The sequence below is a fragment of the Marmota flaviventris genome, chromosome 10, assembly GCF_047511675.1.
Source record: "Marmota flaviventris isolate mMarFla1 chromosome 10, mMarFla1.hap1, whole genome shotgun sequence".
NCBI classification, from domain to species: domain Eukaryota; kingdom Metazoa; phylum Chordata; class Mammalia; order Rodentia; family Sciuridae; genus Marmota; species Marmota flaviventris.
The window spans coordinates 89,160,599-89,184,973 of NC_092507.1; the positions used below are offsets into that span (position 1 = coordinate 89,160,599).

General features: G+C 33.2%; 1 protein-coding gene across 3 annotated transcripts in view; it reads right to left on the bottom strand.

Annotated features, from left to right (window-relative positions):
• Positions 1-10,026: 10,026 nt before the first annotated feature.
• Positions 10,027-24,375, bottom strand: part of Olfm3 (olfactomedin 3) — a 203,950-nt gene continuing 189,601 nt past the window's right edge. For all 3 annotated transcript variants that reach the window (XM_071618762.1, XM_027943146.3, XM_027943143.2), the window contains 2 exons: positions 12,647-12,753; positions 10,027-11,640 (listed from right to left, as the gene is read on the bottom strand). In XM_071618762.1, coding sequence (XP_071474863.1) covers positions 10,963-11,640; positions 12,647-12,753 — 785 coding nt within the window. In that variant the 3' untranslated portion in view covers positions 10,027-10,962. The remainder of the gene's footprint in view (positions 11,641-12,646; positions 12,754-24,375) is intronic.

Here is a 24,375-nt window from a genome sequence, read left to right on the forward strand (position 1 = left end):
AATTAAGGGAAGGTGGGGAATTAACCCTATATTCCAAAATACTAATCTCTGTTCTCTGACTTAAAAAAAATAAGCTGACCACAAAAATGAAAACAGACACTATTAATCTTCCCTACTATTGTTAGTTTAGTATTGCTATTATTTATAACAGTAGAAGTACTTACAGAAAATACTATGATAAGCATATTGTCCCACTGTTATAACTTGACTGGTAAAATAATATCTGAGCCATTACAGACTTGAGATTGGAATTCTTTTAACATGCTACTTAATCACTGTGTCTAAACAAACAAATATTTAAACATAATATGAACATAAAACTACAATATCCAAGGCAATCCCCAATTTACTGAGGAAAATAAACAACAAAACCCTGAACATTGAGGTATTCAACTGGGAGTTCTGACTTTGAGATAATTATTTTGTAACAATCTATTTCTTTATTCCTTTATTTGTGCATTTATTCATTCAACAACTATTTATTTGAAAAAAATACTATATACTAGGCACTAATTTTGGCAGTACAACCAAATAATGAGTAGGAAAGTTACTCAGTCTCTACAATGTTTGAAAATTAGAGAAAAAAATCAGAGTGAATGATTTGAAGTTGAATCTTGTAGGTGTCTGACTGACACCTAGCAGAGTGACCAGTAGACAAAATAAGCCCACAGAGCACATAGTGGGAAGGAGAGGAGTGCTCATTGGTTGTCAGTGGCTACATACTGCTCCTATAAAATCCAAGGAATACTTGGTCCATTACTATGGGTTGCAAAACTTAGAAAAGAAGCCCCTAAGTTTGCCCTCAGCTAGTTTCTGTGACCACAGTAACGAGCACCTATATTAATTAATAGATACATTGGTATTTCATGAGTCTACCATAAATATTTGCTGAATGAAGGCATGGAGGTCTCAGTTCAGAATCAACCTGTGCATTTCTGGCATGGCCTAGGTTTTTCCTTTATGTATTATTCATTCTGATCTCAACTCATCTGGGGTCTCTCTTGTATTGGTGACACTGAGATATCATGGTTTCAAGAAACTTTCACTAGACATAAGAAGCTTCAAAATGAGACTCTAGAAGGCTCTAGAGAGGTGGAAGTTTCCACAAAGCGATTTCAGCAGTTCAAACTTGTTTATAAATATTCTAATTTCTCTTGCAGATTCATTAGAAGAGGATTTCCTCTCTATTTTAGAAAAAAGTGGTGATTTTATCATTCCTCCAGAGTAACATACCCAGGGTGAGTTGGTGTGGTGCAATGTTGGTTCCAATACCAGATTTATCAGGATTTTATAGCATCATTAGTCAGCTTCTGACAGAGGAGGTCTAACAAAACAGCTCACACTTACTGGGGAATGTAATTAATTGGAGTATAAAAGGTCAAAAGCAAGGTTTTTAAGTCTGTTTTCTAAACATTTCCTGAAAATCATTTCATTAAAATCACCATGTACTTCTGTAGAAACGAAAGACCATTACTTCCTTGTAAGTTTATCTGACTCTTGTTCTCTTACTCTTTAATGTCGGTGCTCCATATGGAAATTTTGGACTGAATGGGCTGTGCATCGAGCCAAAAAAGCAGAAGTAAAGTTTTTAGGTCATTGAGAATGTGGACATTAGATAAAATTAGAGGAAAGAAGGCTTATGTTACATATTTATGAAAAATATATTCTTGGACTAGAGGAAATATGTTGGAAATATGGGAAATAAATCTGTAAATGTCAAGGATTCAGTCAGAACAGCTAGAAATGAATGTAATGGGAAACAGGAGATGGATTTGTTACTGAGCAGGGGTGTGCCATAATGCTTTATCCAAGTGAACCTGATGGAAAGATGAAGGTTACACTTTGTGTGGAGAGACTGGAGGGAGAATAATCTACCTGGTGTAACTTGCAGTACATTTTAAATATGGAAAATGGTAAGAGCTTATATCACTTGTGGCTTTAGGGTGAGACCATAGATGGAGGAAAAAGAGCTTTTAGAAGAAGAAATAATGGATCTTTGGATTTTGTGACAGTTTGGTCATAGGGAAAGAAGATAAGAAAAAGTTAAATATGTGCAGAAGATAGCAATTTTATAGATAAAATACAATGGTTTGGTTGGTCAAGTCAGCCATATATAGCATCTACAAGTTACTGGGAAAACTGCAATAATATCTTCATTATTGACTCCATGAGGCACATAGTTTTCAGTGGAGGGAGACAAGTGAAGGGAAACTTATTTAAATTAAATGCTATGGTAGCTGTGATAGAGGTGAGTATAAGGAAATAAGATGGCACAAGAAAAGGGGCAAACAGCAAGGTTAAGGGAATAGTTAGAAATGTTTCCTGGGAGAAGCAAAGTTAAAGCTAATCGTTAAAATGCATGCAACAAGTAACCATATAAGAAAGACATGATGGGCACACTAGAGGTCAAAGATATAGGGGAATAATGATAAGAAGTAGGCAATATAAGCCTTCTTTCCTGTAAGTTTATCTATTGTCCATATTATGAATGACCTAAAAATTTTACTTATGCTTCTTGGCCCAATGTATAGTCCATTCAGTTCAAATGTTTACTGAGGATGATGAAGGGTTGTGTATACTGTTAAGAGGAGACTTTATCCTCTAGGGAATTTGGCATTAGAGAAGCTAGTTCATTTACGGATGTGCTGCCTTTCTATTGATAGGGCATTTGTACATAGGTATCATTTAGATAGCCTGTAGTTCTGGAGTTGGAGTTGTGAAAGGGATTTGTAAGTCATTTAGTAATAGCTTAAGCCAGGAGAGACTGACTTCATAAAAGTAGTGTAAAGAGGAAACAACCTTGAACTTTGAATAAGTGAGACTATCCATAGGTAGGGGGTTTAGTCAAATAATAGGGAGCAGCTGGCCATGATACTACATGCCTACAATCCCAGCAGCTCTGGAGGCTGAGGCAGGAAGATCAAAAGTTCAAACCAGCCTCAGCAACTTAGTGAGACCCCCCCCCCCTCAAAAAATAAAAAGGTCTGGGGATGTGGCTCAGTGATTAAGCACCCCTGGGTTTAATCCCTGGTGCCCTAAATAAATAAATAATAGAGAGTGATATGAAATGTTTGTCTTAGTTTAAATATGATATAGGCAACTCCATTGAAACTACTTAAAAAACATTTGGAAACTGAGTTATCAAACACTCATTTCTATCTCTTCCTTTCCTCTGGTATTTTCCACTTCAGTCTGAGCTATGCAAGTGTCTGTGTCCCAGTTCATGCAGACTTTATCAAACTTTAAGAAACAAAAATCAAGTAGAAGATTAGAGCTGAGAAAACTAGGGGACAACTAGTTAACTAGCTCTTTAAAAACAACAACAACAACAACTAAGTGTCTTGTGACTATAAACCTCAACATAGAAGCATTTTTAAAAGTAGATCAAAATAATGTTTCTTTTATTGGTGAGAAAGTGTGTTATTTATTATCTTAAACAAGGTAAATTCAGTATCCTATCATGGTGTACTCTGAGGGATCCAGATAGAAACTTCAGCTCTAAAGAACAGTTTTGAAAACTATCTGTGGGACACTGTGGCTCACACTTGTTATCCCAACTATTCAGGAAACTGAGAGAAGAGTATCACAAGTTTGAGCCAGTCTGTGAAACTTAGCAAGATCCTGTCTCAAAATAAAAATAAAAAGGGCTGGAAATTTTTATTGCAGAACACAAATTTTCTCAAAGACATAGTGTTACACCTAATTTTAGAACAAATACTCTGTCCTCTGGAGGAGTGCTTACACCATATAAAGTGCTGTTCTGCACTGATATTTCTTGAAAGACATTACCAGAAGCATCTACTTGGAATGATTGACAGATGAGCATCAGACTGCTTGTTGGTGCACCCTTGGAAACAGGCTAAGGAAGCAAGGATATAATCCAGAGGTAGGTAGGCTCCCTAATCTTTCCCTGGCCTGGCATTCCATGTCCCTGTGGTAGAATCCTGTCTGTTCTGCCAAAGACAAAGCATATTTCTAAAAAATGTCCTTACTTATAGAGAAAAAAATGTAAAATAGGAAAGGAAAAGCTGAGTGGGTGAAAAGTTAAAATTACTTTTCCTTTTTAAAAATGGATCTTAATGAGGCAAATAACTATGGGAACCTCTTTAAGCCACTTTGACCTGTAATAAAATTTACTGTGCCAGGGAGAGGTCAAATCATCTACAAGAGTAAATTAAAACCTAACCAATCTTCTTGACACTTTCTATATTTAGAATCTTATCTTAGTAAGAAATAGAAATTTATTGTCAATAAAATGAATTTGCAACCAATAAAATAAATTTGAAAATGCTAATTTCTCATGAATTATGTTAAATTCTCACTTCTCAGAATGTGACATAGATTCAGTGTATACGATTCGGCCACTCAATTTCATACTTTTTTGGTTATTCGCATTTACTGTGGAGATATTCTGTATCAATCTCTGAGCCTGGGACTGGTGTCTAAGGAAGATAACTCATTGACCCAACCTTTGGGGAGTTCACAATAACTGGAGGGAAACAAATGATTACAATATGATGTGATCATTTTGGCAATATAAAATCGATACTGTGGGAACACAAAAGAATGACCTTTGTATATCCTTCAGAAATAAGACAATATTTTAGGTGAATTTTGAAAGATGAATAGGAATTTAATCAGAGGGTAAAAGGTCAATCTTGAATATGAATTATGAGGGACTCTTCTATCTGTCATGGAGAATAAGAGCTAACTTGGCCAGGGTGCATGCCATAAAGCCATAGTTGGTGGAAGTGGTCATTGGCCAAACAAAAAATTAAATTGATCAAACAGGAGAAGACTCAGAGGTGAGTAAGTAAAGGATGCATATATAAATAGGGCATTAGATTCTGGGTGTAGAGATGGAGATCAAAGGGGCTGATTAAATGAGAGTTAAAAACAGAGGGTGAACCAAACAAGTTGGAAGAAAACTATTGAAAACAAATATCTAGAACAGGTATTAATTTACATTATTAGATTTTATCTTTTCATAAAATCCAATAATTAAGAAATTGTTTAAGTCCTTTTTCAATGCAGACTTCATAATCCAAGAGTAGTTTCTAAAGATTAATAAAGACACTAGAGAGAAAATTAAAATACATATTTTTATTTTTTTTGGTTTATATTGAAGTGGAAGCTAATGGATACACCTTCTCAAGTCCTTAGATGGGAGGTTGGAATCAAAGTAAACACCACTGATAGAAGCAGCCCCAATTTTCTCTTCAGCATGACTTTATCTGTGTAAGTGTGGCTGGAGGTTTTTGTTTTGTTTTTCTTTTTTAAAAAAGATTCTTGAAAAAATTTTTGAAGAAGCCCTATAGATCATATACAGATCAACTAAAACCTTTCTTCTGTTTATATGTTGCATCAGTGACTAATTTCAGAAAAGGAGTTTGCAGTTAAATTTGTTGGAGCACACTACATCTGCTCAATTTCCGTCAGAGTCCAATGGTGTTGCCAAAAGGCTGCATTGGAATTATAAGAGAATGTTCTCTAGACTCAAATAGATGTAGGACAGGCTCCATAATAGAAACTCTTGGGTCACCAAATCTGGCAAGAATGTGCCTGAAAGACTGTATCACAGAAAAATAACTGGATTTGGGTCCAAATATAACAAAATATCTCCAGAGTTTTTAAAGAAAACAACTTAATCTTAAATTCGTTTGAAGAAAAAAAAGTTAATGGGATTACAAGGATGTTGATTTCTTTTAATAAAAAAGTGAGTTGAAATTCTTGAGAATGGCAAGAAAGATCATGGAAATACAGTGCTTATTATAAGGATATTTAATAAATTTGAGATTTTGAATTAACAGAGTGATATTCTTTGGGGTCATGACTTTGTTTGAGAATCTGATGAAAATTGTAAATTTTCTACCAAAAAGTGTATACCACTACAGACACACATTAAATTTGGCATATATTTCCAGGGATTCAGCTATCCCCATGAATTCTTTCTTGAACTTGAAGTTAAAGAAAAAAAAAAAAAAAAAAAATATATATATATATATATATATATATATATATATATATATATATGAAACTTCTGCCATGGATAAGAAATATTAGGACTATTTCTAGGAACAAAAAGGAAGAAGATAACTTTTCTACATGAATCAAGTGGTGACATTTCATTCTTTGAATGAATTGACCATGACATGCAGCTTCTTTGGGAGAGCTCTCTTAACTATTCTCTTTCAACATCATCTGCTAGCCCACTTTGCGCCTGGAAAACACCCAATCACTCTTTATCATATAGATTTCTTTTATTTCCTTTACAGTGGTGATACAAAAAGAATTCATTATTTTTTCTGCAGTCTGTTCCTACCAGAATGTAAACCAATAAAGACCTTTTATCTGATGACAGCTAGATTCCTAGTATCAAGAGCATTAGATAGTGTATAGTTCTGCCTTGTAATTATTTTTTGAATAAATATTTCACCATTAAGTAGTCTTAAAAATTGTAAACTACCCATTGGCAATATATAAAAATTCATGTGAAGTCAGGATGGTCTAGACAAATGGCTGGCTGGATATATATTACTGCAATATGATAAACTTCTACAGCATGCTTAAGCTTCAAATGACTAATGCTTCATTTAGCTAATTTCTTGCTCCTTTTTCAGACTTTTGTCATATATTTTTGGAAATGTCTGCTGATATGCAATATTTCCAAGTCTGAATTGTCGTAGGAAATGGCATATTGTAGCAATATTTTAGTCACAAAAATTGATGCAAGCTCTTTTGGGTATAGTGTGACTTGGGTGGTAATGCAACTTGGTTTTGAACTGCATGTGTATGTCTGATTTTATCAGCAAACTTCTTGCAGCTCTGAGATATTCCTAAGAACTCTTCCTCATTCATTCTGTTGCTTCAGATCTCCAGGAATAATGTTTCAAGTTTGTCACAGTCATGACAGTGTGTACTCTTGACAAGGTACAATTCTTTGTCTTCTTTTATATCATTTCAAGTCATGTTTAACCGTAATTAATATTCATGAAGCTCATTTGGCACTTAAAAACTGGGCTTCCAAGGGGATACACTTTATGACAACTAGTTTGACATTTTGGAGACAAGACCAAACAAGATTAAAATTCTAAGCCTGATGAAGCAGATCAACTAAAAGGGATAAACTGCATAGAATAATTTCAAGATGTGAATCACATAAATCAATTTGGTCAGTCCAGTTCAAAGGAGGATTTTCTTTCTATTCAACTAAATAGTAGAGTGAATAGTTTTCTATTATTTACTTAAGAGATTTTCATTAACCAAGTTCATTATTTCTTAGAAAAATAATGAAAATGGTTTAGTGACATTGTTTTTTTTCTTCCATATACTACAATTTTTCATTGTGTATTTTCTAGTACAATTTTTCAACAAAGAAACTTTATTAAGCCCTAAGCCTTCTCTGAAGCCATTGATCATGACAAATTATTAGTTAATAGTTTTATGCTGAATAAGTTAAATTTTAGAAACCCAAACCATTCCATAAGCTTGAGTTCAGTGTTAACTGAGACTGAAGGCTATTTAGTGACTGACCCTGGATCTTTTTAGGGATAACTCTTTCTTTCTAAGCTATAAGCAGTCAGTGATTTAGACTTTATATCATCCTGTGGCACTCAAATTTGAATCCATGCTCTGTGACTCTATTACTGGGCTGGCCAGTTTATAGCAGTTGTTCTTGTGGTTCACTTGTGATGATGGAAAAGGTGAAGTAGACTTTATCTCAAAATGTTTGATAGTATCACAGGAATTTAAATTGTGTATGTGGCAAAAGATATAATAGTAATACTTACCTTATCAAGTCAGCAACATGCCAGTCTTGATTCTGTTTTCAAATATATTCTATTTCTAAAAGGCTTGGCTTTTAGAAACTCTAAAATGGCTTTATTTTTCAGAATTGCTTTTACTTGAATGAATGCGTTATATTTGCTGTCAGTTTCATTCAATTTAACATTTTACAGAAAATTTGGTAAACCTAAGTGCTAAGAAGAGCCGATAAGTTTTTTTTTTTTTTAAATCTATTCTTTAAGGAAAATAATGCTCAAGAATTATTATATGTAAAACTTACCTTAATAGGAGAATAGCTAGTTTTATTAGGAAATGAACATTGCATAATTTTATGTAGTTACATTTTAAAAAATGATTCTTGTGGTTGAAAATTTGTAGTTCTGACCTTGTTAATAATTCTCAAATAATACCTGTTTCTTCTTAGGAGTAAGAATAAAAAAGAAGTTAACATAATTTGTGAAGAAAAGATTTCATCAGAGATAACACTGTTAATTATAAAGGCAAGATGACTCTGAGTAGAGAGATAGGAATCAGAACTTTTGAATTTGTGATGAATCATAACTAATCACTCATTATTCTATGTGTATAATGCATCTGCTGTTATTTTCTCTTTTATTTCTACATATTTAGTGATGCTTTGAAATACTATCATTTTCTGAACTTGTAGATATAAGTTTAGGTACAAGTAATAAGCATTGTGATTCAAGTGCCACAAATACAAATAACACACAAACACAATCAAACCATGAACATATTATTATTTGAATGACATGGAAGTTTGTCAATGATTTGGTTAATTCAGAAAAATACCAGTTACACAGTTCACTTACGGTTAAGAGTTTCTGAGTTTGGATTTCTTTACATCTTGGATAATATGGATGATTTAAAAATACTTATTATTTCCCTCATAAAATTTATTTTATATGTTGGAGATTAAGAAAAAACAGTATCTAGATTAAGTTCTTATCTATTTCAGGCACAAAACGGATGATACTTTAAGAAAAATGTTTTTAAACTATAAATGTTTGATGCAAGTCCCATTTTTAAACTTGTTACCCGCTTCTAGTGACAATAACGTTTGTGCTTGCTCCAGCAGCACATACACTATAAATTATCTATGGGGTGATAAAATCTTACATAGGAAACAATAAGTTGCTTTACAAGCTTCACATGGCACAAATAAGCTGTGATTATCCATATTTTGCATGTACACGATACCATATAATTATTTTAAAAACAAATAATGAAGATATTCTATTAGCGGCCATCTACTTAAAAATTAATTCATTTCTGAAATCGATGTGATGTTCTTTCCTTATACAAACCCGATATACAAAGTACTGAGTTAGTATTTTTGTGGTATGTGTACTATGACAAGTGAAACTCCTAAATTTTCCAACACTCTTTTTAAAAGAGAAGACAACACTGCAAAGGACCCAAAGTGGTCATTAAATCATGCTAACGTTATTGTAGGCAAAAAGAAAACAAAAAGAAATTCTTATTAAACCTTATCAGTTTCAAGATTGGATTTTTAAATCCTACAATTTTGAAAGGGAGATATTTGAGAAGGTGTTTTACTTGTGACATTTAAAATAAATAACATTTAAATATTATCATTTCTTTATACAGTGCTTTATTTGCAGTATTATGTCCTATTTTTAAAGAAAATGTGGAATGACATGTGTTAAACTAAATATTTATGACTATTTAAGATATATAATATTTAATATAGAATATATTTTTAAAATTGCAAAATCAATCCATGTTAATTTCTATAAAGCTGCCTTAAGGAAATCTTTTTAATATAATGTATGGAAAGTTAATCTAAACTCAATGACATGTTTGCTATATAGATATATGTTTTGTAGAATAATGAACAAAATATCACTAAAGTTTTTCTTTTTTTGGATACATTATTTCTGCATGTACAATGAATCAGATAACAAGGGGTTACCTTCTCACTCACTTTCTGAGTTGGTTATTTATACATTTGAAACCAAACAGACAAATCCCAAGTCTCTTCATCATTTTCTTTTGCATAAGCCCTGACAATAACTCTTCAGAACTCAAAATCTAAATCTACAGGACATTGTAGAAATTTTCTTTTTTTAAGAGTATTTATGTGCTTCATGTACTTTTAGATACAAGGAATTACATTATTGCAAGTTGTGTGTAAAATAAAATATATTTAATAAATAATATATTTCATTAATAAAAACAAAAAATGTGTTTGGTGTATAATATATAAGTAATTCAACCCATATTCAAAATTTGTGACTCATCTGCATCTTTTGCAAGCAACCATATGGGCTGCTTCCTTTGAACAAAGTAACTTGGCTGCATTGAATCAGTTTTTGCCTTCAACGTCAGTGGTCCATTGAACTTGGGGTAAAATAAAAGCTCTTATGTAAGATAGCTGCTTTGATTTTCTTTTTAGTTTATAATGATTGTGTAAGGGCGTAAGTCAAGAAGACTCTTCTTGACTATGCTTGAAAATTGACTCAAATAATTACTGAGATTAAATTTCAATCTATTTTATAAAAAATATTATGTACTTTCACAGAAGTGAAGAAATACAATTGCACAATGGTGGTTACAATGATAGAAATACATATTGCCAATAAAATGTTAGCAAGAGATTTAAAAATGACTGTACAGCACCGCATCAGAGAATTCTGTTAACAGCAAAATGATTAATACTATTTTTCTATACAAATGAAATCGTTTTTAGTAATAAATGGGGAAAAAGCTTTTTTTTTTCCTTAACCCTAATTCCTACCAAAAATATTTCCTGATGTGGAGCAACAGACAGTAAAAAAAAATGACAGTTTTAATAAAAAGAAAATGACATTCATGCATGTAAGCCAACATTAGTCTCTGACTCTAATATAAGGCAGATCATTAATCTTTTGCAAAACTATGACTTTAGCCACTTAAAGCTCTTTTTAGTGCTTTTGATGACAATGACATGATAGGCCTTGTAAATTCAGGGGTTAAGATGTGTTTTGAACACATTAATTTAGACAGACTCAGCAGACTTTTGAAACACCAAATTTATAATAAAAAATGTTCTGTTTTGGAGAAATGATGGAAAATTATAATAAAAAAACAGAAGGGCTCCTATTGAGTTTATCACAAATGACAGTGTTTAGATCAATGAAAATAAATCACATGTGCCTATGTGTCATCCTCAGTCTTAATGATGTGGAAAAGGGTGACATTGAACAAGACCTGGTGGCCATTGTTCCAGGCATAAAGAGCTCTATCTCTTGCATTGTAGTCAAGCATGGATATGTGAAAGTATTGGTTATGAAAGGGAATGTCTGTGTATTCATATGTGGAGGTTTTGGTGGAATATGAATAATACACCTTAGCTCCAGTTAAGTGGGAGTTGGTGACATACAGTGTCCCACAGATCATGAAAGATTCCCCTGCACTTCTCTTGGGGTAGCCAGTGCTCCAGCTCTTCATCACTTCCAAGGTATCTTGGTTAAGTTGGCTGATGACAATATTGCCTGCATTCTGGTTAGTTGCATATACAGCCCACAGCCCAATTTCATCAGCCATTAGGTCGATGTCAGAGAATCCACCCCAGGTGTAGGGGTAAACGTTGTGAAAACCAGCATATTCCAGGCTTCGTTGAGCAAGCACTCTCCCCAAATCGAAGCTATACTTGATGATAATATTACTCTGGTATTTGTTAAAATAGAGTGAGCCATTGTAGACAACATGGTTAGTTCCTGCCCACTTGAAAGGGAGGTTGTATGTCCTTGATTCAGCCCCACTGACAAAGTCTGCAATTGACTTGTACTCACGGACAATTTTATTGTTAGTATAACTGTCCATATACCAGACCTGAGAAGAAGGAAAAAAACAAAAGGAGTGACTCAATTTTCTACTTTTAAGATAATTCCAAAATAAAGACAGTCAGCACATATTAATATCATGATTCTTAGAATTGGAAGTAAATCATTTACGAATGACCTGCAGCAATGTGATAGTATTACAAGGTTTTGTAAAAATATTGAATTTCTCTATGTGGAAAAGAAGCAACTGAGTTTATTGTCTTGGAGTTGATCTGCTTTTTTTTTGGGGGGGGGGGTCTTCTTTGCTTTATTTTTTGGCTATTTAAACCATATCACTCAGTGGACCAAAGCATAGGCTAATGTAAATCAAATCACCTGGTGGATCAATGTGATCATTGATAACTGACCAAAATACAATCTTCAGCAAATTATTTTTATTCCATCCCTTGCTTTGAAAAAATGGTATAATTTCATATTTCTAATTTCTACTCATTTCTACTTCATGAGTACCACAGAAATTTCTGGTAACTTTTGTTCACTGGATCAGCTTAAAGTTACAACTACCTTTTGACAAACCTATTAATGTACATATACATAGTGCAGACTTTGCCAACTTATGAAATGCCCCCCAAAAGTTTCAGTGTTATTTCTTTTAAAATTATCTCTAGATTCCAGGGGCATATTAGTTTATTTAGAAAATGGTCAGCTCTTGAGTCTTTTTTACTTAGTAATGTTGTTTTCAAACTAAAGAGCATGTTTTATAAACAATACACAGAAAACATTGCACACTAGCAATCAGCACATTTCAGCCATAAAACAAGACTAAAATCAATAAAAATTGGACTTTTTGTACTGGTGGATTATGAGATAGAACATTTTACTAAAATAAACTTGGTATGTATTTTTAGATAGTAGTAACAAATGGAAAATATTTGCAAGTGATGTTAACACTTTTCAAGTTGAAATTAATATCCCTGAAGAAAACAAATAACCCAGAAGAGAACAGTAGAAATAAAATATAACTCTAAGCAAAGAAACTTGTGGAGGCAACATACTCTATTATTTTTTTCAGATGCTAAAGGATCTGTCATCCAAGCGCCAAATCGAGTTCCAGATGTCTTGACTGTCACAGGGCCTGTGATTTTCATCAACTTGCCACATGCTGAAATTAGAAAAACATAAATATGTTGGGAAAACCCAGTAAATGATTCCAACACACACACACACACTCTTACCAAAAGCAAAGGAAGTGATCATAAAACAAGACAAATTCGTGGGATTAATATCCCATTTCCCAAATCAATGATCATTGGTATTGGTTGGGTATGAATACAACAATAAGTTGAACCATGAGTGGTTGCTTTTTCAATGCTCTAAATCAAAGTACGGAATTTTAAGTGGGCAAAGATTTGAATAATTTGGGAAACCATTATCATTTTATCAGTATGAAAGCTGTTTCTTTTAAGAAGTCAGAAAAATCAAATGAATTGCCCTCGGAACTGTGCACCTGATCACCAATATCCCCAGTCTCTCCTTCCAACACCTTGTGACCGCTGATAACTTATAGAAGTCAGAACAAACTTTATAAGCTGATTTTTAATTTGTGTTCATGCAGATCCCATGAAGAAATTCTAATGCAGTATAACAATAAAAAAATTCCACCAGTCTTCCAGAAAGAAGTAGAGTTTTGAAGAACAAATGTATTGGTTATAGGACCTGATAAACATCCAAAGAATGAAACTTCAAAATCTCAAGCCCTAAACCCCAAAGTCACATATAATAAAAGATGTAGAAATGAAATAAATAATGAAAAATATTATTTCATTGAAAAAAAATTATAATATTTTTAACATCTTAGCAATGATAACTTCCAAAATATCAAAACCCCACCAAACAGAAACCCAGAAATTTTTGTGAGATTTTTAATTTTTTACCATGAGACTTTGTTTATTTTGCAAGTGTTTTTTAATTCTTTCACCATAATTTCCTCATGTTTTTACATTACCATATCTGTTTTCTAGACTTTTAAGACATTGAATAGAATTTGTCTTAAGTTAAAAGGGAAAAAACATTCTTTCTGCTGAATAATATCACATTTAACTTAAAAATTATGAATGTTTTGAATATTAAGAATTGAAGCTCCTGGAATCAAGGTCACATTTATCTGTAGGTACCAATATATCCCTGAGATCTAAATAGGAAAATGTCTCTTATAAACCATAACAAGACTCTCACCTCAAAATAAAGCATTCTGAAATGTATACAATGATTTCCATATTCAATAGCTTTATAGTATCCAGAAAGCCAGGGTTTATAGAAATGATAAACTAAATAGTTTACATTCAGAAACAGGTTCTAATACCCATTTATACCAAAATAACAAAACTTGAAACCCAGTACCCTGTGCAGAAATATGTTCTATTCCTAGTCCATCATAAAACCACCATTTTTAAAAACACAGATCCTGAGACTTCCAGTAAATGCTAGCCAGAGCTATCATCTGAACAAAGAAAACTCCAGTAAGATTAGCTTTAACACTTTATTTGAATGGAGGATATGATTCAAACTGAATCAACAAGGGCTCCTGGGGTTGCTGGTACATTTCTGGGAGTATGGTAACACGCACTTGGTTTCCATGGAGTGTGTAGCCATAGTTGTGTGATTCAAATTAGCTTTGACTTAGGCAGAGAGAGATCTCAGACCCAGCCAACGTGGCTCTGTTAAACAGCAAAGTTTTAAAGTGCACATTTTGAAAGGAAATCTTACTGCCGATAAATGTTGACGATTGGTCTCAGTTTATCCCATGTTTCTTTTTTTCCCCCCTTTCATTCTTTTTTTCACTGTTTTGGGGTTGTTTGTTCTGTTTATTCTATCTCCTTTGTCAATTAATAGAATTGATAAATTTCTAGTTTCTGTTGGCTCCTCCTGTCCTGATTAGGGAAGAACAAATATTCTAAGCCAAATCAAGGACAAAAGTAATTCTAGCTAAAACTTATTTTGGCCCATTTTTCTATATATTTTCCTCCTAAGAATGATTTGTAACTGGCAGGATACAGAGCTGTGCAGTTAAGAAGATGATGCATGATAACATATTTTGCACCATTACTTTAGTAATACTACAAATTTAGTCATTTCTAGCATTTCAAGAAATCTGAATGGAAAGTATTTTCCCCCTTTGTGAAAAGAAAATTAAATGTGATGGCATTGTTATATAGTGAATGGCTTTATAATTTCCTCAGACCTGATAAACCAGGCTAATTATTCAGAAGAATTTGTGACATTATCTATATTAAGTATTAAGGCCCTCCAGGGTTAAACCTATTTGGAATACATCAGTTCAATTTGCTATAAACACATTAAAAATATATAAGTAAATCACCATCAATTTGAACTAGAAAAAAGTTAATGGAACTAGTTGAGCATATGATCATAATATATAAGAAGTGAAAGTAATATGATAATTAATGTGGTCCTACCTAAATATTTCTAAGTAAACATGATTAGAGCATGAAAATTTCAAGTGTAAGTAGGTTGAGATAAATTGAAAGGCATATGCCTCCTTTCCTCCAAATACCACACAACTTAATTTTTTTCTTACACATGAGAAAGTAATTCTGACTTAAAATGATGGACTAAGATGTGCCTTTATCTCCTTTATCTTTTGTGATCATTAAAATAATAATAAATATGTAAATCAATGGATGTGTAACTGATGTAATTCTGCAATCTGTATATGGGGTAAAAATGGGAGTTCATAACCCACTTGAATCAAAGTGTGAAATATGATATATCAAGAAATTTGTAATGTTTTGAACAACCAACAATAAAAAATTAAAAAATAATAATAATAATAAAACATGAAAAAAAAAAAACTAAGAAAATAGTATGAGAGCCATAAGTGGAGAAAAAGTTTTACCAAATTTCTAGAAGGTAGAGGTGATGCAGGGGTCATTGGAGTGTAAGATGTAATAACAAGCATCAGTGTCTATGCAAAGGAGAGGACAGCTGAGGAGGGAGAGGCCCTGCCTTGAAGACAGGTTACAGTAAGAGACTCAAAAAATAGGTAAAAAGTGCTGGGAGTGAGATAGAGCCCTAGAAACAAGGACAGCACTGAAAGCTGCTCTTAAAATCTATTGATTTTACTGGGTGTGGTGACCTACACCTGCAATTTCAGCCACTCAGGAAGCTGAGATAGGAGGAGGGTAAGTTCAAGGCCAGCCTCAGCAATTCAGCAAGTCCCTGTCTTAGAAAAAAATATAAAATGGGCTAGGTCTGTGGCTCAATGGTTAAGCCCCCTTCTTGGTACCAAAAATAAATGAATGAATAAATAAAAAGATCTACTGATTCCATCTTCATCCCTACATACCAAATTGCAGAAGGCAGGTTAAAAAAGAAACTAGAAAATTGTGTCAATTACTTGCGAAGACTTTGAGTAACTAAATAAGTATGAGAGGTCCAGAACACAGGCTCCTGTGTCATGACAATGGTAATCTTCCTACCTAGCAATTATGGGGAGAAATGTCAACGCTACCTAAATACATGGAATTTCCATGGAGATTATCATTCAGATTTTAAAAATGTAATGGTTAACATAGGTGCCTAGGTAGGTTCAAAAAGTTAAAATGAGACTGATCAAGATAAATGTGCAAAAAAAAAAAAAAAAAAAAACAAAAACAGGGTCCCAATGAAAGAGCCTAACAGAGCAGAAGAGACCCTGGTATCTTCAGAGACATCTGTACCTTGTGTACTGTGGACTGGGATAAAAAAGCACAAAACAGGTACTGCAAACTAAAAATATAGCTAAATTAAAAAAAAATGGTTTGTAGAAGATAAAATGAGGTATCCAAAATCATTAAAATTAAAGAGAAAATAATGAAAATAAGAAAAAAAAAACTTGGAGGCATATAGGTGGAATTTATAAGCTCCAACATCTGAAGAATAAGTATTAAAGAATAAAAAGGGAGAGGAAAACAAAAAATCGTTAAAGAAATTCTACAGGGAATTTATTTAGTTATGAAATCTAGATATTCAAGTTAAAAGGGCTTATCATATAAATTTAAAAAGATCTATTCTTAACAGAATTTCTGTGAAATGATAGAAGATTCAGAATAAATTCTAAGCCAACAAGAATTAGACTGAAATTGTTTCTTATCACCCATATTGAATGCCAAGAGATACGGATCAGAGCCCTTATATTTAGGAAGAAAAAACAGATAAAGATAAAATAAGGGTTATTCATCTATTTATTTATTTATTTTTGGAACTGGGTATTGAACCTAGGGGCATTTAATCACTGAATTACTTCCCCAATCCTTTTTACCTTGTCTGACCTCAAACTTGAGATCCTCCTGCATCAGTGTTTTCAATTGCTGAGAATACAGGCAGGCATTTCTGTCATGCAAACTTTCCAAAAGTTCATCTACACTTCACTCATTTTTTTTATTTTTTTAGACACTACTTAATGAAAGGGTTGCAGGTGTAGCTCAGTGGTCAAGGCCTTGTCTCAGTATGCTTGAGGCCTTGGGTTCAATCCTCAGCACCACAAAAAGGGGGGAGGGGCAAAAAAAGAGGAAAACACAAAGTTACTTTAGGAGCTACCACAGCAAAACAAGTGAATAAATCAAAACAGAGGAAGATAAGATCAGGGAAATAGTGATTTCCTATCCAAAATGGCAGCTGTGTAGTGGGCCTTGAGAACATTTGATCCAGAATGGAATCAGATCTGAGGGGGAGGTTTCAGCAATGGTTATGGAGATATAAATCACTATGACCATTATGGAAAACAGTATGAATGCTACTAAAAAAATTAAAAATAAAACTAACATATGATCCAATAGTCCCACTAATGGCTATCCAACCAAAGGAAATGAAATCTGTATGACAAATAAACCTTTGTACTCCCATGTTCATTGCACCACTATTCACAATAGCCAAGAGATGAAAACAACCTAATGTCCATCAACTGATGAATGGATAGAGAAAACGAGGCATGGATATACCATGAAATACCATCAGCCATAAGAAGAATGAAATCCTATTATTTGCACATTGCAGCTAGACTGTAGATCTTTAAGTGAGTAAGCCAAGCACAATAAGCCTTGTTTCACTCGTGTGGCATCCATAAAAGCTAACTGCATGGAAGTTGAAAGTGCATTGGTGTTTATCAGAGGTTGGCAGTTGATAGGTAATTCCTAAGTTATAGTTACATAAGAGTAAGAAATTCTGGTGTACTATTGCACAGTAGGGTGACAATAGGTAACAGTAATGTACTGTGCACTTCAAAAATATAGAAGGGTTTTGAAAGCTTTCCCTATAAAGAAATGATAAGTGTTTGAGAAGTTTGATATATTTAACCTAATTTAAACATATGCAATATGTAAATGTGTCAAAACATCATGTTACTCCCATAACATATATAACTTTTATATTTTATGGTTTATATACCAGTTGAGAAATAAATCAACTTTAAATAAATGTGATATAAGTGGAATTCATCTACAGATAGACTGTAGGAAAAACTGGATATGATACCAGCAAATTGATGCCAGGTGCAGTGGCACAGGCCTATAATTCCAGCAGCTTGGGGGACTGAGGCAGGAAGATCAAAAATTCAAAGCCAGCCCCAGTAACAGTGAGGAGCTAAGCAACTCAGTGAGACCCTGCCTTTAAATAAAATACAATATAGGCCTGGGGATGTGGCTCAGTGGTTGAGTGTCCCTGAGTTTAATCCCCAGCACACACACACACACACAAAATTGATGCATATAAAAAGATGTCATCTGAACCTAACTCTAGTATTGGTTACTTTGAATGGCACAGATATTATGTTATTGGACGTAGGCATAAACATCATCATCATAATGTAAACACGCATGTTCAACTTATAGAGTCATAATCCATTAACTCACTGCAGAATAACTGAGAGACTGTTCACACACTCTGTGATTATATAAAAGACAATGTTTCAATAATATGAAAGAAAAAAGATTAAGTTCATATTGTTAGGAAACTGTAGATTGTGAGAAGAGATGGGAAGGCAAGAGCCTTCGTATTTAAAACACATGGTTTTAAGTCATTTTTCCTATTTTTATTTGCTGAAAATAATGAAGTTATAAATATGAATCTTGAAATTACAAAACTGATATGGGTCAGACTATGAATAGTTAATAACACATATTTTAAAAAGACATGAAAGAAAGAAAGTGGGATTGCCTAAGTTATCAAAATCTTCATTTTGCAGAATACAAAGTTGGTAACAATGTCTAAAAATGATTAAAAAAGTAGAAAAATCAACATATTATTAGAAATATAGATTTAAAAACTTGGACCATTAAAATTAACCTGTTAAATGTGACTACCTTTGGGGAGCAGAGCTGAAGGAGACTACTACTTTTCATTCCAAGCCTTTTTTATTGTAAGCATACAATTTTCTAGCCGTGTGTACAATATTTAAATTATAATTTAAAAGGCTGAAATAAATACCAAAATTTCATAGTTAAATAAAGCTATTTAAATTTTAAAAGTAAAATAATCACATTGACATATTGCCTGTTGAAAAATACTTTCCATTTTTATGTGCCATGCTTCCTCACAGGGATAGGAAGAAGGTAGAAATGGGATGTAAACAGTCTGCAGAAATGGAAGCTACAAATAGCCTTCGTTTTAATTTCGTTTCCATCCTATAAGGATTAGACTGAAATTGTGTTTTTTAAACTTCCAGTTCTGTTTTAAAATTGACATGAAAATCTCTTTTTAAAATCTTTCAGTCTTAAATTTAAAAACAAAAACGTATGAATTATGACAATTATCAGTTAACTTCATGTAGATGCTAAACTTTCTGTGAAAAATACATGTGAAGTCTTAGAAAGGACAAGTTGAATTGAGTTGTATTTCTCATTAGGTCTTATTGATTTGGTCCTGCATGTGAGTTATTGGTGGTTATCTTTTCTGTATAAAGGAAATTTATCCCTATAATCTAGTAAATCAATCTAATATTGCAAACTTTAACTCTGTGAGCTTTTAGTGAGTGGACATATAAGTTAGATAAAAAATCAATTTTCAAGGCTCCAAATACAGATATTTTATACCTAGTCTGTGGCCAGAGAAGATTCTATGAACATTTGTGAAGTTTATGTTTTGCATTCTTCCATTCTTCTATGTTTAATCCTCTCTCCATTGTTTTCATCTATGTCTGGGATCAATTAGCTCTCTCCCACCTTCCCAGCAGCTCACAAAATGCAATGCCATGATTTGTCTTCCTAGTATCACCCTGTATTTGACCTCAGTCCATCACAAATTTTCACCCTGGGATCATATCCTTTGAATAATATTAATCTAAGAAGCACACTTGAAGTGAAGAGCTAATGATGCAGAATGTTCACAATTTAAAAATAATATCTGTATTTTAAAAGTGTCCTTCAGTTTCTTTATCTAAAATAGTATATTAAAAATTTTGGACTCCACAGCAATAAAGTTGCTTAAAACCCCAAATAGCTATGTGTGCAAATGTCCTTTGCTTTTCACTACATAGTGAACAAAGTTCATTTCATATAATTCTTCCACATTGGATGACCTTGGAGGTGTGGTCTTTTGGCTAATTGACTCTTTTCTATGTACCTAGTTTGGTAAAAGAAACCAATGTTTGTTCCAGTCAACTGTACTTTACAAAGTGAATCTTTAGGTGCTTAAAAGAAGGACTTTGGAATGTGACCTTCAAGTAAGGGTGTTTATTCACTCATTTATTCATTCATCCAGCTAAGTTACTGAACAGGAAGTGCTGTTCTAGACACTAACATTATAGTGATAAGCAAAACATGATACCTCTATCCTGAGGAAGCTTAAATTTTGAAGGAGAGGGAAAATAAGTAAACAGACTAAACATATCAGGTAGGAACATATTTAAAGCAGATATTTCAGTAGAGCAATTGGATGAAGTGATTGGAGAAGGCAGGGGGAAGACCTTAATCTGAGGTCTAATTGAGAAGGTGTCAGCCACAGACTCACCAATTGAATGGAATACTCTTTAGGAATTTAGTTTATTTAACTAGTAAGTCTCTTAGTAGATTTAGTAGATCACCTAGAGGAAGGAAGAATCTGAAAATGGTGGGAAATACGAGTTAAGGAGTCCAAAAGCGTGGATTTGGATCCTGATTCTATCTCCAACACTCTAAGGAACTTGAACAACTGCTTAACTTCTCAATGCTTCATGTGTAACAACAGTAATAAAATAAATCTCAAAATGTTATTGAGAAGATTAAGAAAATGCTGAGTGTTTGGTACATAGTCAAGTATGGAAAAAAATATTGGCTATTATCAGTGCTCTTGGAAAAGCCCTAAATTGATGAAGACTGGAGACATGAATAGTCCACATCATGAGGCTTGTAGAATTAGAATGAATATATGGTGTTATTTCAGGTATGATTAAAAATGATAAAGACTTTACAAAAGGAGGGAGAGAAAATGACAGAATGTGAGATGCATTAAGTAGATCCCTCTATTTGCTGTGTGGAAAATTAACTGTAGAGGGAAAAGAGTATGGGAGAAAGCTCCAAGAAGAGGGTAGCATATTGGTTTAGGTGAGAGAGATAGAAGCAGTGATGGACATACAGAAAAGTATGTGAATTTGGGGTTTGTTTTTAAAGACATAGTTGATAAGATTAGTTATTTTTTATTAGATGCAAGGATGGAGGCCAAAGGGGGTAATATAAAATCTCTTAAAATAATCTAGGCTAACATTTAGAGTTTTGACTTGTTCCATTGGGCAGATTATAGTACCATTTACTCAGATGAAATGAGTGAGGGAGAAATGAATGTGGAAAGGTAAGATCAAGAGTCCAATGCAGATTATTTTACATTGTTCATGACTATTTCACATGCCAGTGAGGATTGTATACAAATCTAGGGAATAGCCATCTTTTGAGACACAGTATTAACAGTCTGCAGCATGATGGTGACAGTGAAAGCCAGGACGATTTGTTGCCTCAGAGATGTAGAACAGAGCTTTGCAAGTCACAGTATTTACAGGCCCCAGCAAAGGAGCCCAAGAAGCAGCTACAGGTAAAATAGAAGAAATTCTATGATCAAAAAACACAGAAAGAAGAATGTGTTTTTAAGAAGGGTGCAGTATTGACCTGTGGTGAACATCACTGAAAAGATTATAACTAAAGAAGCAGCTTTAGTAATTTTTTTTTTCAAGGTAAAAGTAGGAAACAGGGGTGGGGGAACATGAGGTCATGGGAAATTTTTAGTGCTGTACTGATGTCATTGTTGTTTCTAAAAGTTTTTTTTTTTTTGTCTCTAAAAATCTAATAGACGGGGAGCAGCAAATGATGCAAAAGAACATAATTCAATAAATGAAGGCCATAAGCAGGTGGTAGCTCATGGTAGTAACCATGTGTAATCATGCCTGTGTCTTCTTTAGTATGTGTGTGTGTGTGTGTCTGCCTGCCTGTCTGTCTGACTTATCTCCATTAATTTTCCAAGAATGTTCTTTGTGAAGTACACTTCATCCACGATATAACTCTGAGGCAAGAAGTGGGAAATTGGATTTCTAATCTAGGCCACGCCATCCAATCATTATGTAATGTTGACAATGTGCTTTTTTTCTGGAGTGGAGTTTCCTTGTCTACAAAATGGAACTTCGGAAGCCTGACATTTTGTCATTTTAACTAAAGGAACAATGAGTCGATAGTGGATCAATAAAGTTTTATATGCTGGTGAGGAGAAAGTACTACATTTGTGATTGTGATCAGACAAACAAAAGAATCATCATCAGCATGAGGGAGACCACCATCACCATAAGTCTTTATCCCCAGGAAGCAAAATCACAGAAAGCGCTCTCATTGTTGATTTCTTCCCAGGAGAAGCTCCCTTTACAACAGGTTATCAATTTATTAAGACAGAATTCATCTTATCAAATGAAATTTGTAAAATTCAAGTTTTAGGAATTTATAAAACTGGCTGCTTTTCCAATTATAATTTTGTGGACCATAGTGTCAAGAACACAGATATAAAATGTTCATAGTATTTAATCTGTGATTCTCCATTTGGGGAAATGAGGATAAGAAAATCAGAAATGAAAATCAAACTTTATTTCTCAAAATATAGCCTCAACTCTATCCATTGAAATCGTAAAAATAAAATAAGCAATAACCGCGATTTTTATTTCTCAGCTCCCCCAAACTAGCTTTTGATCAAATAAATCATTATCTTTTCTCATTTTATTCTCACTTTCTTGTGGACAAGGGAACTCAGACAAAAAAGGATAATTTCCCCCAAAGCCTGGAAGACAAAGGTTTCTGCAAAGGTAGACGGTGAAGAACAAAATTAGGAGTCTTGCTTCATTGGTTTTCTCTTGCTGTGCTTTTCTGTCTGTAGTGAGATGTTATGAAAATATTAGCTTTCATAATACATGCATGTGTACATTTTGTATATTCAGAAAATGTACTGAATAGGTTACTGAGGAACGTGACCATTTTATTTCTCTGATGACATTTATACATTACATTTTTTTATGATGTTACAATCCATATTTATCAATCAGCAGCTGAGGAAAAGATATCATTTGGGATTCATCTGGAAGATCAGTTGTTTAGACCAATGAAGCGTAAAAACCATCTGTCCTCTCCTTTGTTTTTTTCTTTAATATGTAAATAAAATATCCGAGATTAACAACTGCAGGATTTGAATCCTAAGGCTGTGCCCATATAAGTAATTTAGGAGAGTAATAAATATGTTTTATGGACAGAATGGTTTCTGTATTTCTACTTATGACCATTGGAGAACTCATGCAGCAAGAAAGGGTATTATTTGATTTTTAAAGTCCATTAAAGCTATTTAAAATAAGTTTGTCTCCACCATATATCTTAGCATACTATAAAATCCATTTATATCATTTATATTTTTATTTGTATGTCTAGACTTACCAGCTACACTGTTGAGAAAAACATGAGGATAAGAATAAACAGAGCATTAGAATGATTTTCCAGTGGGTTTTTGGTAAATGAGATCAAGAATAATATGAATATGTCTAACTCACTTTTTCCAAAATTAACACAATTTTATCCTTTTGCTTATTTAAAATATTGCCTCAAAAATAAAATAAAACATTCACAGTATTTAATCTGTGATTCTCCATTTTAGGAACTGAGGATAAGAAAATCATAAATTAAAATCAAGCTTTATTTCTCACAATATTGCCTCAACCTCACCTCTTCCTTTTATCTTTTCTGGGATAAAACTTAAGAGTATATCTTTAAGGAAAAGCTTACTAAATATCAAAACATAATGGACAATTGTGTTATGAAACCCCAAATAATTTGGAAATTCATGTTTGCGTCTGGAAATACAAAATTATATCCTTAAAGCATTTAAAACTTATTTGTAATCTACAAATATTTAGGAAATTTAAAAAGGAAGATTAATCAGTTTATGGTGAAATTTACAAATTACTCAAAGTGTGGTTAAAATAACTAGGGTTTCATTTAAAAAAAAAATCATCAAGTGCATGGACACAAGACAAAGTCCTATTCTATGCTACAGTTTAGAATTTGGGGTTGAATAGGACCTAGTAGGACTGTCTTTGGTACATGACTTGTTTGAAGTCCTCCTCAATTTACTTGAAGAAATATTCTTATTAAGTACCCCTATTGCATGTGAATTAAATCTCACTCCTCTCCAACACAAGCACAATAGTTTGACTTTGCTTTTATTCCTGCTTTCAGTGTGCCTTACTTTAAGTGCTAGATAGAGCAAAATACCTGGAGTTTTGGAAAGCAATTCCTCA